This window comes from Antechinus flavipes, chromosome 1 (genome assembly GCF_016432865.1).
Source record: "Antechinus flavipes isolate AdamAnt ecotype Samford, QLD, Australia chromosome 1, AdamAnt_v2, whole genome shotgun sequence".
Lineage (NCBI taxonomy): Eukaryota > Metazoa > Chordata > Mammalia > Dasyuromorphia > Dasyuridae > Antechinus > Antechinus flavipes.
This window is the reverse complement of record NC_067398.1, coordinates 671,707,328-671,720,100: the sequence shown is the minus strand read 5'-3', so window position 1 is coordinate 671,720,100 and position 12,773 is coordinate 671,707,328. Positions and strand designations below refer to the sequence as shown.

The 12,773-nt window shown below is 40.7% G+C and overlaps 1 protein-coding gene across 1 annotated transcript in view; it reads left to right on the top strand.

The window, feature by feature from the left end:
- The first annotated feature begins 4,011 nt into the window (after positions 1-4,011).
- TMPRSS9 (transmembrane serine protease 9) overlaps positions 4,012-12,773 on the top strand; it is a 56,441-nt gene continuing 47,679 nt past the window's right edge. The window contains 2 exon segments of the mRNA XM_051975763.1: positions 4,012-4,186; positions 5,611-5,738. Coding sequence (XP_051831723.1) covers positions 4,030-4,186; positions 5,611-5,738 — 285 coding nt within the window. The 5' untranslated portion in view covers positions 4,012-4,029.

Sequence of the window (12,773 nt, the reverse complement as noted above, 5' to 3'; positions counted from 1 at the left end):
TCTCTCTCTCTGTATGTGTGTGTGTCTTGTCTCTCTCTGTGTCTCTGTCTTTGTATCTATCTGTGTGTGTGTATCTCTGTCTCTGTGTATGTGTCTCTCTCTGACTTTCTATGCTGTGTGTGTGTGTGTGTGTGTGTGTGTGTGTGTGTGTGTGTGTGTGTAAAACCCCTCCAGTATCTTTGTGAAGAAAATCCCACATGGGGTCTCAAAGAGTCAGACATGACTGAAAAACAGCAAAATATCCAGGGATTCATGCCAAGTGTTCTCTCTCTCTCTCTCTCTCTCTCTCTCTCTCTCTCCTCTCTCTCTCTCTCTCTCTCTCTCTCTCTCTCTTCTCTCTCTCTCTCTATATATATATATATATATATATATATATATATATACAGAAATTTTAAAATAGTCTTTGCCTTCCAAGAGCTTACCTTCTTATCTCCACTTAATGATTTACCCTCTGAGCTGTTTTTCTCACAGCCTTGAGCTATCTTCCAAAATGAAATACTGAAGATTTGATGAATTAGCTGTATGGGTTTGGACATATCATTGAATCTCTCTGGGCTTCCAGTTTCCACAAATATAAAATAAGAGACCAGGCTGGGTCAAATGTTCTTAATATGGGGTCCACAGACCTCCAAGATTTCTGGTGAATAGATTTCAGGTAGTTCTATGAACTTGAATAGGGAAAAAAACCTTTATTTTCAAAAACTTTTAGTTTTCTATTATAGTTTATACATTTCACTTTGTGTGATTAAAAACATGATTCTTGTAAGGAGTTCATAGACTTCAGCAGCCTGATTAATTTAAGAAAACAAACAAGATTAAGATCCCTTGGAATAAGTGATCTTAAAGTTTCTTCTATTTCTACTTTTGTTTGGGAGGCAGAAAAGGATGGTGCAGTAGAAAAGGCAAGAAACTAGGAATTAGGAGGTTGGGATTCAAGTCATGTCATTCCCCTATGTGGCATTGATCAATTCACTGAACCTATCTGGATCTCAGTATTCCCAACTATCAAATGAGGTGACTAGATTAGATTATTTCTAATGTTCCTTTTAATCCTACACCTATTGTGTTAAGGTCACAAACCAGTTAGTGAGTTTCCCCAAACTGGAAGTTTTTCAACTGGATAGCCATTTGACAGAAATTCCATGGTTCATAGGTTGGTCCTAGAGGAGTAGAGTACTTTTTGTCCAATTCCTCTATTTTACAAATGAGGAAACTGAGGCTAAGGGGGAAAAAAGGAAAATGAGATTTACCTGAGGTCATATCCATGCTTCACATGAGGGTTAGTAAGGTGACTTGCTTTAAAGCCTAACACTGGTATTGTGTTTTAAGCTCCCTATGAGGATTTTTCCAATTTCAGAATTTGCCATCCTTTGCCTTACATATTCAGTTATGTGCCAGGACAAATATACACAGACAGCTAAGGATAAAAAACTAGAAATCATCTTTACTCATCTTCAATTCCTGTCTACTGGAAGCTTTCCTATTGCCCACTACTCCCCCATCCTCAAAAACAATAACAACAACAAAAAATAACCCATCCATCTTTCCATCATCCCATAGCTCTTTTCCTTTTCTTGGCCAAACTCCTTGAGAAGACCATCTACATTAGGTGTCTCTACTTCCTTTCTTCTCATTCTTGTATCTCATTGCAGTCTGGTTTTCAATCTCATCATTCAGTGAAAACTATTCTCTCTAAAGTTGCCAGTGATCTCTTAACTGTTGATTCCAGTGGCTTTTTCTGAATTCTCATTCTTCTCGATCTCTGCAGACTTCTCAACCTCTCTGCAGACTGTGGGTCATCCTTTTCTCCTTGATACTCTCTTTCTCTACATTTCTGTCATATTGATCCCTTTATAATCTCATTCAATTTTTCTGATTTTTCCTCTATCTTCTTTGCTAAATCTTTATCTAGGTCATTCCCACTAACAGTGGAGGTTCTTCAAGACTCTTTTCTGAGTTCCCTTTTTCCCCCTCTTCTCTCTCTAGACTGTTTCATTTGGTGATCTGAGTAGGTCTCATAGTTTGAATTATCATTTCCATGTTGATGATTCTCAGCCCTAATTGTCCAGCCCTAACATCTCTCTTGACCTGAAGACTTCTTGACCTCTCTCACATTCCAACTGCTTATTGGATATCTCAAACTAAATGTGCCATAGAGGACATTTCAACAATGAGATGATTCAAGCCATTTCCAATGGTTTTGTGATGAAGAGAGACATCTGCACCCAGAGAGAGGATTGTGGGAACTGAGTGTGGACCACAACATAGGATTTTCACTCTTTTTATTTGCTTGCATCTTGTTTTCTTCCTCATTTTTTTTCTTTTTGATCTGATTTTTCTTGTGTAATATGGTAATTATGGAAATATGTATAGAAGAATTGCACATGCTAACATATATTGAATTATTTGCCATCTGGGGGAAAGGCTGGGAGGAAGAGAGGGAAAAAATTTGGAACACAAAGTTTTGCAAGGGTGAATGTTGAGAATTATCCATGCCTATGTTTTGAAAATAAAAAGCTCTAATAAAAATAAATAAATAAATCTCCCTTAGACCAAGACTTTTTAAACTTTTTCTACTTGCAACCCTTTTTTGTCTGAACAATTGTGACCCTGGATATATAGTTATATAAAATAAGTATAAAAATCAAACATTTACTGGTAATAAATTATAATTTCATGACCCTCCATTCAGTCATGTGACCCCCATATGGAGTCATGAGCCACACTTTAAGAAACTTTATCATAGACATCTTAAACTTAGTATGTCCAAAACTGAATTAATCATCTTTGCTTCCAAACCTTCCCCTCTTCCTAATTTTGTTATTACAGTTCAGAGTACCACCACCTTCCCTCTCTCAACCTAGGAGTCATTCTTAACTCCTCAATCTCTTACCCTCTCCACATCTGATCAATTGTTAAATTCTCTTGTTTCTGCCTTCCTAACAAGTCTCTCCGCTGCCATAGCTTGCACCTTGGGGGCACAGACTCTCAAAACCTCACATTTGGACTACTACAATAGCCTGCTGGTTGTTCTGCCTGTCTCCAGTTTTTCCCCACTCCAATCCAATCTCCTGCTTAGCTATCAGCTTGATCTTCCTAAAATGCAAGTCTGACCACGTCACACTCTATTCACCCAACTCTAGGAGCTTTCCATGACCTACAGGAGCAAATATAAAGTCCTCTCTTTAGCTTTTCATAATTCTTCTTAACCTGCCCTTCCCACCTCACTCATACCTCTCCCATCTTCTCACACCTTAGTCCCATTCATGAACTCTGGGATATAGGGACACTGGTCCCTTCATTACCTGTGTCACTCTATCTCACCTGGATTCCAGGCCTTTGCATGGCTCCCCTAGCTCTTCATCTCTAGCTCCTGCCTTCCCCGGCTTCCTTCGGGTCCCCCCCTTCTACAAGAAGCTTTCCTAATCCCCCTTAATGCTAGTAATGCTTTTCCTCTGCCATTTTTTTATCCTGTATATAGCTTATTTGTATGTAATTGTTTGCATGTTTCCCCCCATCAGACTGTGGGATACTTGATAGCAGCAGCTGGTTTTGCCTTTCTTTGTATCCTTGTATCCTTGACACTTAACACAATGCCTGGCACATAGTAGGTGCTTACTAATGCCAGGTGACTTGGCAGACTGACTAGAGGGACAGAGAGAGAAGGAGCAAAGGACAAAAAATGTCTGATAAATGAAAGTAGAATGGGAACTCAAAATAGGTCAGGCAGAACTCTCCAGGCTCCTCAGTGGTTTGAGCATATCTCTCCTCATCAATTTATTCATGGCTATTCTCAAAACCCACTGGAGCAGCAAATGGGGGCAGCTGCTTGGCCCTCCCACACGGCCCCACTCGGGTCGGCTTCTTCTCTGCCAAAGCGTCACTGCCTCCTAAAGGCCAGTCCCTGTGGTTGCCCCACAGAGCTCGGGCCCCTGCTAGGCAGATAGCATCCCTCTGATGGTCTAACCCAATTTCCCTTTTTTGTTTTTCTCTCGTCCGCACCCAGGCTCACTTGTGGGCTGTCGGCGAATGCTTCGAAGAACCATGGAAGCTGCAGTTGCCAATTTGGATCCCACGCCTAGTAATGCAAAGTCACAGCTGGCTGCAGACACGGCCTGCTGGAAGGTGACCCTGGCCACCGTCCTAGCCAGTGCCATAGCTGTCATTTTCTTAGGGCTTCTTCTGGGTGAGTGGTGTGAATTTTAACAGGATGGAAAGTCTATATGATGATAGCAATGTCTTAGGCTGGAGAGAAGGCCGGAGTTGGATGGAGAAGGATTTATTCTCAGACACCAATTAGCTCTATGACAGTGGGCAAGTCCCTTGATCTCCCCAGTCCATCAGTTTCCCCATCTCTAAAATGGGATTTTCCCCACCTCCTCAGAAAGATATTGTGGTGTAGAGAGTAGAGTGATGGACCCCAAGGGTCAGGGAAACCTGGGTTCAGAATAAGCTCGTTGGGATCTACAAGTTGAGAGCACAGGAGCTTGACATATTTACCACCGATCTTACGAGACTGTTATGAGGAAAGTGCCTTAGAGACCTCATTTATTGTGGTTTTTCAGTCATTCGGCTGTGTGTCTGACACACTTGTGGCTTGTATAGTTTTTTGTTTTGTTTTGTTTTGTTTTTGGCAAAGATATTAGAATATTTGCCATTTCCTTCTCTAGTGAATTAAGAGAAACAGGTTAAATGACTTGCTCAGAGTGACATAGTTCATGAGTGTCTGAGGTCAGATTTTAATTCAGGTCTTCCTAACTCTAGGCCTAGTCTTCTGTCCACTGAGCCACTTAACTGCCTCAGTAAAATTCCTTGGCCTGGGTAGCAGGAGATCTGAGTTCAAATTCTGGTTCTGCTACCAAGGACTGATGTATTCAAAATGCTGTATGGTTTACAAAGCATTTTCCTCACACAACAATCCTGTGATGTTGATAGTGCTGAGTATTATCACCTCCATTTTATGGATGAAAAAACCGAGACTTTAAGAAGTGAGTAAGTATGGGCTCCCCTAGGTTTAACACTAATGACTATTGGAATTAGAATTCAAATCCATGTCTCTCTTGATAACAAGGCCAGTCTCCTTCTCCCTATTTCACACCACCTCTCCCCCATCTCTGAACCTTAGGTTTGCTTTTGAAAAATAAAGTCCAGTGATTCTATGATCTTCTTGACAAGTCCCTTCACTATTCTGAACCCTAATTAGTTAGCTCAACTATAAAATGAAATATTCAAATAGATAAATTCTAAAATTTCCTTCACAGAGAAATCTGATGATGTCTGAGACTTATGAGATATTACGATTTTCTCTAATTTTGAGAAACAGAGAACCTACTTCCAGATGATGCTACTTTTCTAAGCTTTAGTTTCTTTTCTATAAAGTGGATTAATAATAGGTCTAAACCTGTCTCCTAGGATTGTTGGAAGGCTCTTTTTTTTTAGGTAAAGGGCTTAGCAAACCTCAAAGTATTTTATAAAAATAACTTCTTGTGTTGTTATTATTAATCAAATAGGTTGTTCCAAGCCTGAAATTGGGCCCAGGGTCCCAGGCTTAGCCAAGCAATGAGTCCCTAGAGTTGGGCTCTCTCATGGGGCACTGGTCTCTGCCCACAGCCTCCCTCTACACACAGGACGTCAGTTTTGAGCACTCGGCTGAACTCAAAGGAATCCTCTATGACAGCAGCTTGCAGCAGGAGACTTCCAGTTATTACAGAGCTTTGACTCCCACTCTGGAGATGCTGGTGAGTGTAGGTTGCATTCTGAGGCAGATAAGCCACAGGTGAATGATGGGGGTACCCCCAGGGAGCATTGGGCCAGGTCCCATTATGGGATGTCTAGATTAAGGGGCTGTGGGAACTTGAAGAGAGGCCTGATAGATAAAGTTAAGTTGTAGCAGCCCCCATCTAGGTCTGAAATCTATCCTCTCTCTTCATCTCAAGATGATGAAATTGTACAGATAAATGACTGGTGCTCCATATTGGGTTGAAAGGAAGGACCTATAGCCCTGATGCAGGCAGGGATGGTGGTGAGGGGTCCGAGCAAATTTGAGGAAGTTTGGGGGAGCATTCTTGAACTTCTGTGAAGGAGGAAAAAGAAGAGGTTCTCAGAAAGTATTCGTTTCCCTTGTTCTTCCTCCTTCCCTTTTCCATCCCTATCCTGTCACTTTCTTTCTTCTTCTTCTTCTATCCTCCCTCTTGCCTCCATCTTCCTTCCTCCAATAACCTCCCTCCTACCACTTTCCCATTGTTTTTCTTTTTTACAGTCTCAGACAAAAGCTGACCCTTTTCTTTGCCAGAGCTCTCCTCTCTGCATTGTGCCATTGCTTCTGTCCTTTCAATCTCACACCAGCTCACTGCCCAGATCATCCCCATCCTTAATGTACAAATTGTGTTTTCCTTTCTTTCACAGCCAAGCTTCTGCACTCGTTACTTTGGCTTTCTCACTGCCCACTTCCCAGGAGTCCATCCTTGTAATCTGGCTCTAGCCACCACCATTCCATTGCAAGACTTTCCTCCAAGGTCACCAGAGATTTCTCTATTGCTAGATCCAATATCATTTTCTCTATGCTTCTTTTTCTTTTGTTTTGTGTATTGTGTGTTTTTGTGTTTTGTGTTAGGTGTTGTAGGTAGAACTTACAGTTGCAAAGAGGTGAGTTCCTTTCTTTTGCAATATGGTTAACATGGAAATGTTTTCATGTAGTTGATATCATATTGCTTGCTTTCTCAAGAGGCAGGGAAGGGGAGAGAGGAAAAGAATTTAGAACTCGAAATTTTTAAAAATTTAAATTTTAGATGTGATTAGGAAATATTTAATAAAATAAATATATTTTTTAAAAAAAAGATATGAGTTCAAATCCTGCCTCAGATACTTACTTAGCTATATAAACTGAGGCAAGCCATTTTAAATATCCCAAACCTCAGTCTCCTCGTCTTTAAAATGTTGCATCTCCCTTACAGGGATGTTTTGAGCATCAAATGAAATAAGACATATAAAATGCTTTACCAATGGTAATTATTGACCTCTCTTATAACTTTGAAACTATTGACACATCTCAGTTGAGGTTCTTTTCTCTATGTCTGATCAATCCTTCTCTATCTTCTTTACAGGATCATCAGCCAAGTTGGGTACCTTATGTATGAGGATACTTCAGGGTTCTCCTCTTTTCTGTCTCTTCTCTCTTCCTGTCAGCTCCCGTGGATCAATTAAGCAATCAATAAACATTCATTAAGTACCTACTATGTGCCAGACACTGTGCAGAGTTCTAGGGATTCTACTGTCAAAGAGTTTATAAATTCTTAAGGGGATATATCTTAGTGCAGTGACAAGAGTAGGGAGACTTGGGTGAACCAAAACATTCTTTTTAAAAATGTTTTTGCAATGCAATTGGGCTTCAATGACTTGCCTGGGGTCACACAATTAGAAAGTATTGTCTGAGGCTGGATCTGAACTCAAGTCTTCCTGATTCCAGGGTCACTGTTCTCTCCACTGCACCAACTAGCTTTCTGAAGCCAAGTGTTCTTAATAGTGGGTAAGCCTATAGAAAACTTATCAAAATGATGCACAAAATAAAAGGTAGCATTATAAATAAATACACTGAACTGAAATTAGCTATCAGAAAATTTATTTAAACCCATTTACAGCCCCCAGGTGAAGAATCTTAGCCTGGCCAATCACGGGAATTGTAAATGGAGCCAAAGATACTTTCATTGCTACATCCCTTCCAGTAGCGATGGTAAAAATAGATTTGATTATTGTTCCCTAAGCAAGAGCTGAAAGTGGAAGGGGGAGGGATGTTGGAGATGGGCATATGGGATAAAGGATTGCAACGGAGGGAAGGATCCGAGACTGGTCAGAAATAGAAGGTTGATGTTAGTATCAACTCACCCACTCTCCAAGCTAAGCAGCTTTGCCACTGGGTGATTCCCCAAACTGAATGCATTAACACCCCATGGGGTAGGACTGAGGGAAGAGGGTCTATGCAGATAATTCACAAACATCAATTTCCAGCCGTCTCCCTGAGTCCCAGTCCCCGATCTTCAGCTGCCTTCCAGAAATCTCCATCTGGTTTCCCATAGGTATCTCAAACTCAATAGGACCAAAATAGAACTCATTATGTTTCCCCCTAAACCCAGCCCTCCTCCCAACTTCCTTGTTTCAATCAAGGGCACCATCATTCTTAAAGTCATTCAGGGTTAGACTTCTACCCTCCCACACACACGGGGCTTGTTTTCTTGTTCCCAGCAATCCTTGCTTCTCTCCAGTCTGTATCTGTACCTCACCCACATGCCAAGTCAAGCCAAGCCTCCTATATACCAAGCACTTTGCCAAAGGTTAAGGATATAATGAAAAGGAAAAAAGTCCTTTCTATCAATGATATCACAGTCTAAGAGGGGGTGGGGAGAGACACTTAAGTGACTAAATCCAAACAAGACATATGCAGAATAAATTGGGAATAGTCTCAGAGCAAGGCAAAGACTTTAAAGAGAACAGAGAGAGAGAGAGAGAGAGAGAGAGAGAGAGAGAGAGAGAGAGAGAAACAGAGAGAGACAGAGACAGAGAGAAAGAAACAGAGAGAGAGAGAGAGAGAGAGAGGAGAGAGAGAGAGAGAAACAGAGAGAGACAGAGACAGAGAGAAAGAAACAGAGAGAGAGAGAGAGAGAGAGAGAGAATTCTTGCAGAAGGCAGGATCTCCTTTGAGACTAGAAGGAAGCCAGGGAAGCTGGGAGATAGAGACAAGAAGAATCGTCTTATTGATTGACTTGTGAGCCCCAAACATCCCTTCCAAGCCTTCTCTTCTCCATATTAAACATTGCAGATCCCTATCCCTGCTCCCCATGGGGCAAAGTCTTCAGTCAGGGTAGCAACTCGGGTTCCATGTGGCTCTGAAAAACCATCCCAGGATCTTCTTTGAACCATTTAATCCAGGGATTGAAAGGTCAAAAGAGCATACATACCATGACTTCTCCAAAATGGCAGAGGGAGACGGCATAGCTTTGTAGATAGTTAGTTGGTCTTGGAGCCAAGAGGAACATAAGTCTTTCCTCTGACACCTCCTGTCCTTGTGACTGAATAAGTCATTTTTTCTCAGTATTCCAGGGGATTCTCTAACCTAACAATAAGCATTTATGAAATATCTAGCTAAAATGAAGCATTTTTTAAAAAGCATTTAACAACTTGTCCAGGGAATACAGATCTAAACAAATAAGACAGTACCTGTCGTCAGAGAACTTTCATTTTGTTAAGAGAATTAATACAATTGGGAGAATACAATGCAGGGAAATTAATATAATAAAGGGGAATTACAAAGAGAAAGACGGAAAGCCAAGGGAGAGAAAGAAGTTTGGAAAGTGACGTGAAGCATGGTTGGACCCATCCTTGAACAGTGGTTAGACAGGCAGTCACTAGTCAGGAGAGACAGGCTACAGGGGGGAGGTTTTTCCAGCGTGGTACAAGCTTGGCATAGAAGATAGGGAGAAGAGTCTACCATATGCCAAATGCTATGTACGCTGCATTTAAGAAACACAAGAACCAAGAAAAACAGTCCCTACCCTCCTGGTACTTATGTTATTGGGCAGGGCAACTTGTTCGCACATAAATAAATAAAAAGTAAATAACATACAAAGGCATGGAGATGGAAATGAGATGCCATGTATGAGAAACAGTAGGCAGGCCAATTGGCTAGACCAAATACTGAAAAGGGAAATCATATATAATAAAAAATAAATTATATACTATATAAAGAGAATAGTATAAAATATAATAAATATAATGAAAATAAACAATAAGGTCACAAATAACAAAGATCAAAAGAGGGATAGCAAACAAAGAACCAAAAGGTGAAAATACTATGCTTTGATCCACATTCAATATTCATAGTTTTTTCTCAATATGCACATGATGCTCCATAACAAGTCTATTGGTCTCATTATTGAAAAGAGCCCAGTGCATAACAGTTGATAACAACATAATCTTCTTGTTGCTGTGTACAATGTTCTCTTGGTTCTGCTCACCTAACTTAACAGTTCATATTAAGTCTTTCTAGGCTTTTCTTTTAAGTGAAAACCCCATTGTAAATGGCTTCAAATACCTTCTCTGACGAGGGCATGCCATGCTGGGAGGTCCTACTCCAATGCTGTGTCATACAATCAATTAAGTTCTTAAGAGAGATCTTGAGAGTGTCCTTATGTCACTTTTTCTGACCACCTTTTGAGTGCTTGCCCTTGTGTGAGTTCTCCATAAAATAATCTTTTTGGCAAGCATGCATTTGTCCCACAGAGTAGTGCTTTCTGCAGCAGAGTTGGAATGGTTGGCAGTTTAGTTTGAGAAAGGACTTCAATCCCATCTTATCCTGCCAGGTGATCTTCAGAATCTTCCTAAGACAATTCAAATGGAAGCAAATAAGTGTCCCAGCATGGAGGTGATAGACTGTCCAGGTTTCCCAGGCATACAACAGTGAGGTCAGCACAACAGCTCTGTAGACCTTCAGTTAGGTAGACAATCTAATCCTTCTTTCTCACACTTTACTTTGGAATCTCCCCAAACTGGCAACGCTTGTGTCAATGTCATCATCAGTGTGGACATCCCTGGAAAGTGTACTGCTAAGCTAAGAGAACTTATTCTCAGCATTCCAAACTGAGGGTTCCACATATGGATGGTGTGGTGCTGGATGATGGAGAACTTATGTTTTCTTGGAGTTAATTGTTAAGCCAAATTAACATAAGCAGCAGAGAATTGAGCCACATCTTGTTGCATCTCATCTTTGGAGGCTGCACTTAGTGCACAATTATCTGCAAACATAAAATCAGGCACCAACACTCCCTCCACTTGGGCTTGTATCGCAGGTTGAAGAATTTATGGTCAGTGCAGTAGCTGACTTTGATTCCACATTTGTCCTCATTGAAGGCGTTTGACAACATCATGCTAAAAAGCACACTGACTTATTCCACTCCACTGGTGACTTAGAAAGCTCGAGAGCATCGTTCATTGTCCAGAACTTGGGTAATCACGCCATCATGAAATCGATGATCTTCTATATACTGATGAGCTTTTCTGGGCCACCAAATTTTCACATAATTTCCCATAAATCCTCATGACTGACAGTATCAAAGGCCATAGTCAGATCTACAAATGTTGTATACAGACTTCTGTTCTGCTCTTGGAATTTTTCCTTTAGTTGTCAGGCAGCAAACCCCATATCAACTGTTCCTCAGCCCTTTCTGAAGCCCCACTGGCTCTCAGCTAGATGATATTTTTCTAGGTGTAGAATCAGCCTATTAAGGATGACTCTGGCAAGAATCTTGCCAGCAATAACTAAGAGAGAGACATCTCTGTGATTGTCACAAGACAATCTATTCCTGTGGTTTGGTACTTTGGATTGGTACTATCAGCATAAAACTGCGTTTCATCTGTCTTCTTAAAGATCCAAGAATCCTGCATTTCTCTTAAGTTTCAATTGTACTTTACTTTTGATGATACCTTCCTAGAGAAGGATGAACTATCCTGCTAGCATGGTATACCATACCATATGGAGTTCTTGTTTTTCATTTAGCAGCTTCTGAATTTCCCCATCATTTCTGTCCAACTAGTCTTGATGTTTGCGAGTGTTCTAACCCAGATGAACAAATGCAATGGTGTACACCAGACCTCTGAAAGTTGCCCAATCCTTTTCTGCTCCATTGTTGCCAACTGTGTGTTGGCTCAACTTCCCCTCCAAGTTGGTTATAAACTGTTGCCTCTCAGAGAAGCACTCTAATCTGCTGACATTCATTGTTCTCCTAGTCTTTTTGCCTTAGAGCTGCGACTTTTGTTAAATATGAATATTCAGCTTAGAGAGGATAAGTTTATGATCAGTCCAGCACTCTGCACCACACATTGCTTTGGTCACTCTCATATCCTGTCTGTTTCTTCTCCTTACAATCATATAATTTAGTAATTACCAGTGTTTGCTATGAGGGTGCATCCATGAAGTTTTATTGCATTTAGTTAAATAGAATACAGTGTTAGTAATGAGAAGATCATAAGATACACAAGTCTTCAGTAGTAAGTGACCATTGCTGTTGCTGTTTCCATCTCTGTGTCTCCCAAGGACTCCCTGCCATGTCTCTAGTATTAAAGTCATGCAGAATTATACATTTGTCCTTTTTTGGAACATTGATGATAAGACTCTCCAGGTTTTTATAAAATTTTTCTTGGACTTCATCAGAGCTCATCATGATGATCGCCATGAGTATAAACACATGGGATTTTCCTGCAAGTGGCAATCATATTGTCACAAGCCTGTCGTTCACTCCTTTTGGAAGTCATGTAAGCTTGTTTTCTAGATTAGTTTTGATGGCAAAACCTACACCAGCTTCACAGCACTCCCTTTCACTGTAACCACACCAGACAAAGGTGTATCCAGTTCCTACTTCAGTAAGCTTTCATTTACCAGCCTTCATTTACCAGCCTTATTTCACTCAGAATTGCTATTTGAATGCAATATCTGTTGACTTCTCTCACATCAATAGCTGTTCTTTCAGATCTACTGGATTTTGTGTTGTCTATAATTGCATGTACATTCCATGTACCAATGGTGAGCAGAATCAATTTTTCAGAAGTTTTTGTAAATTTTTTTAGTGTCTTGACTGCAGGGTGGAATCCTCTACTGCTGTGGTAAGCAATTCAGGGTTAAGTAAGCAAACAATTTTAGGGCACCTTTTCTAGACCCTTCCTTACATATGGAATGAGCAGTTCCATTCTAAAAAGATCATGCAGGGGTTGCCAAATCCCACTGCTGC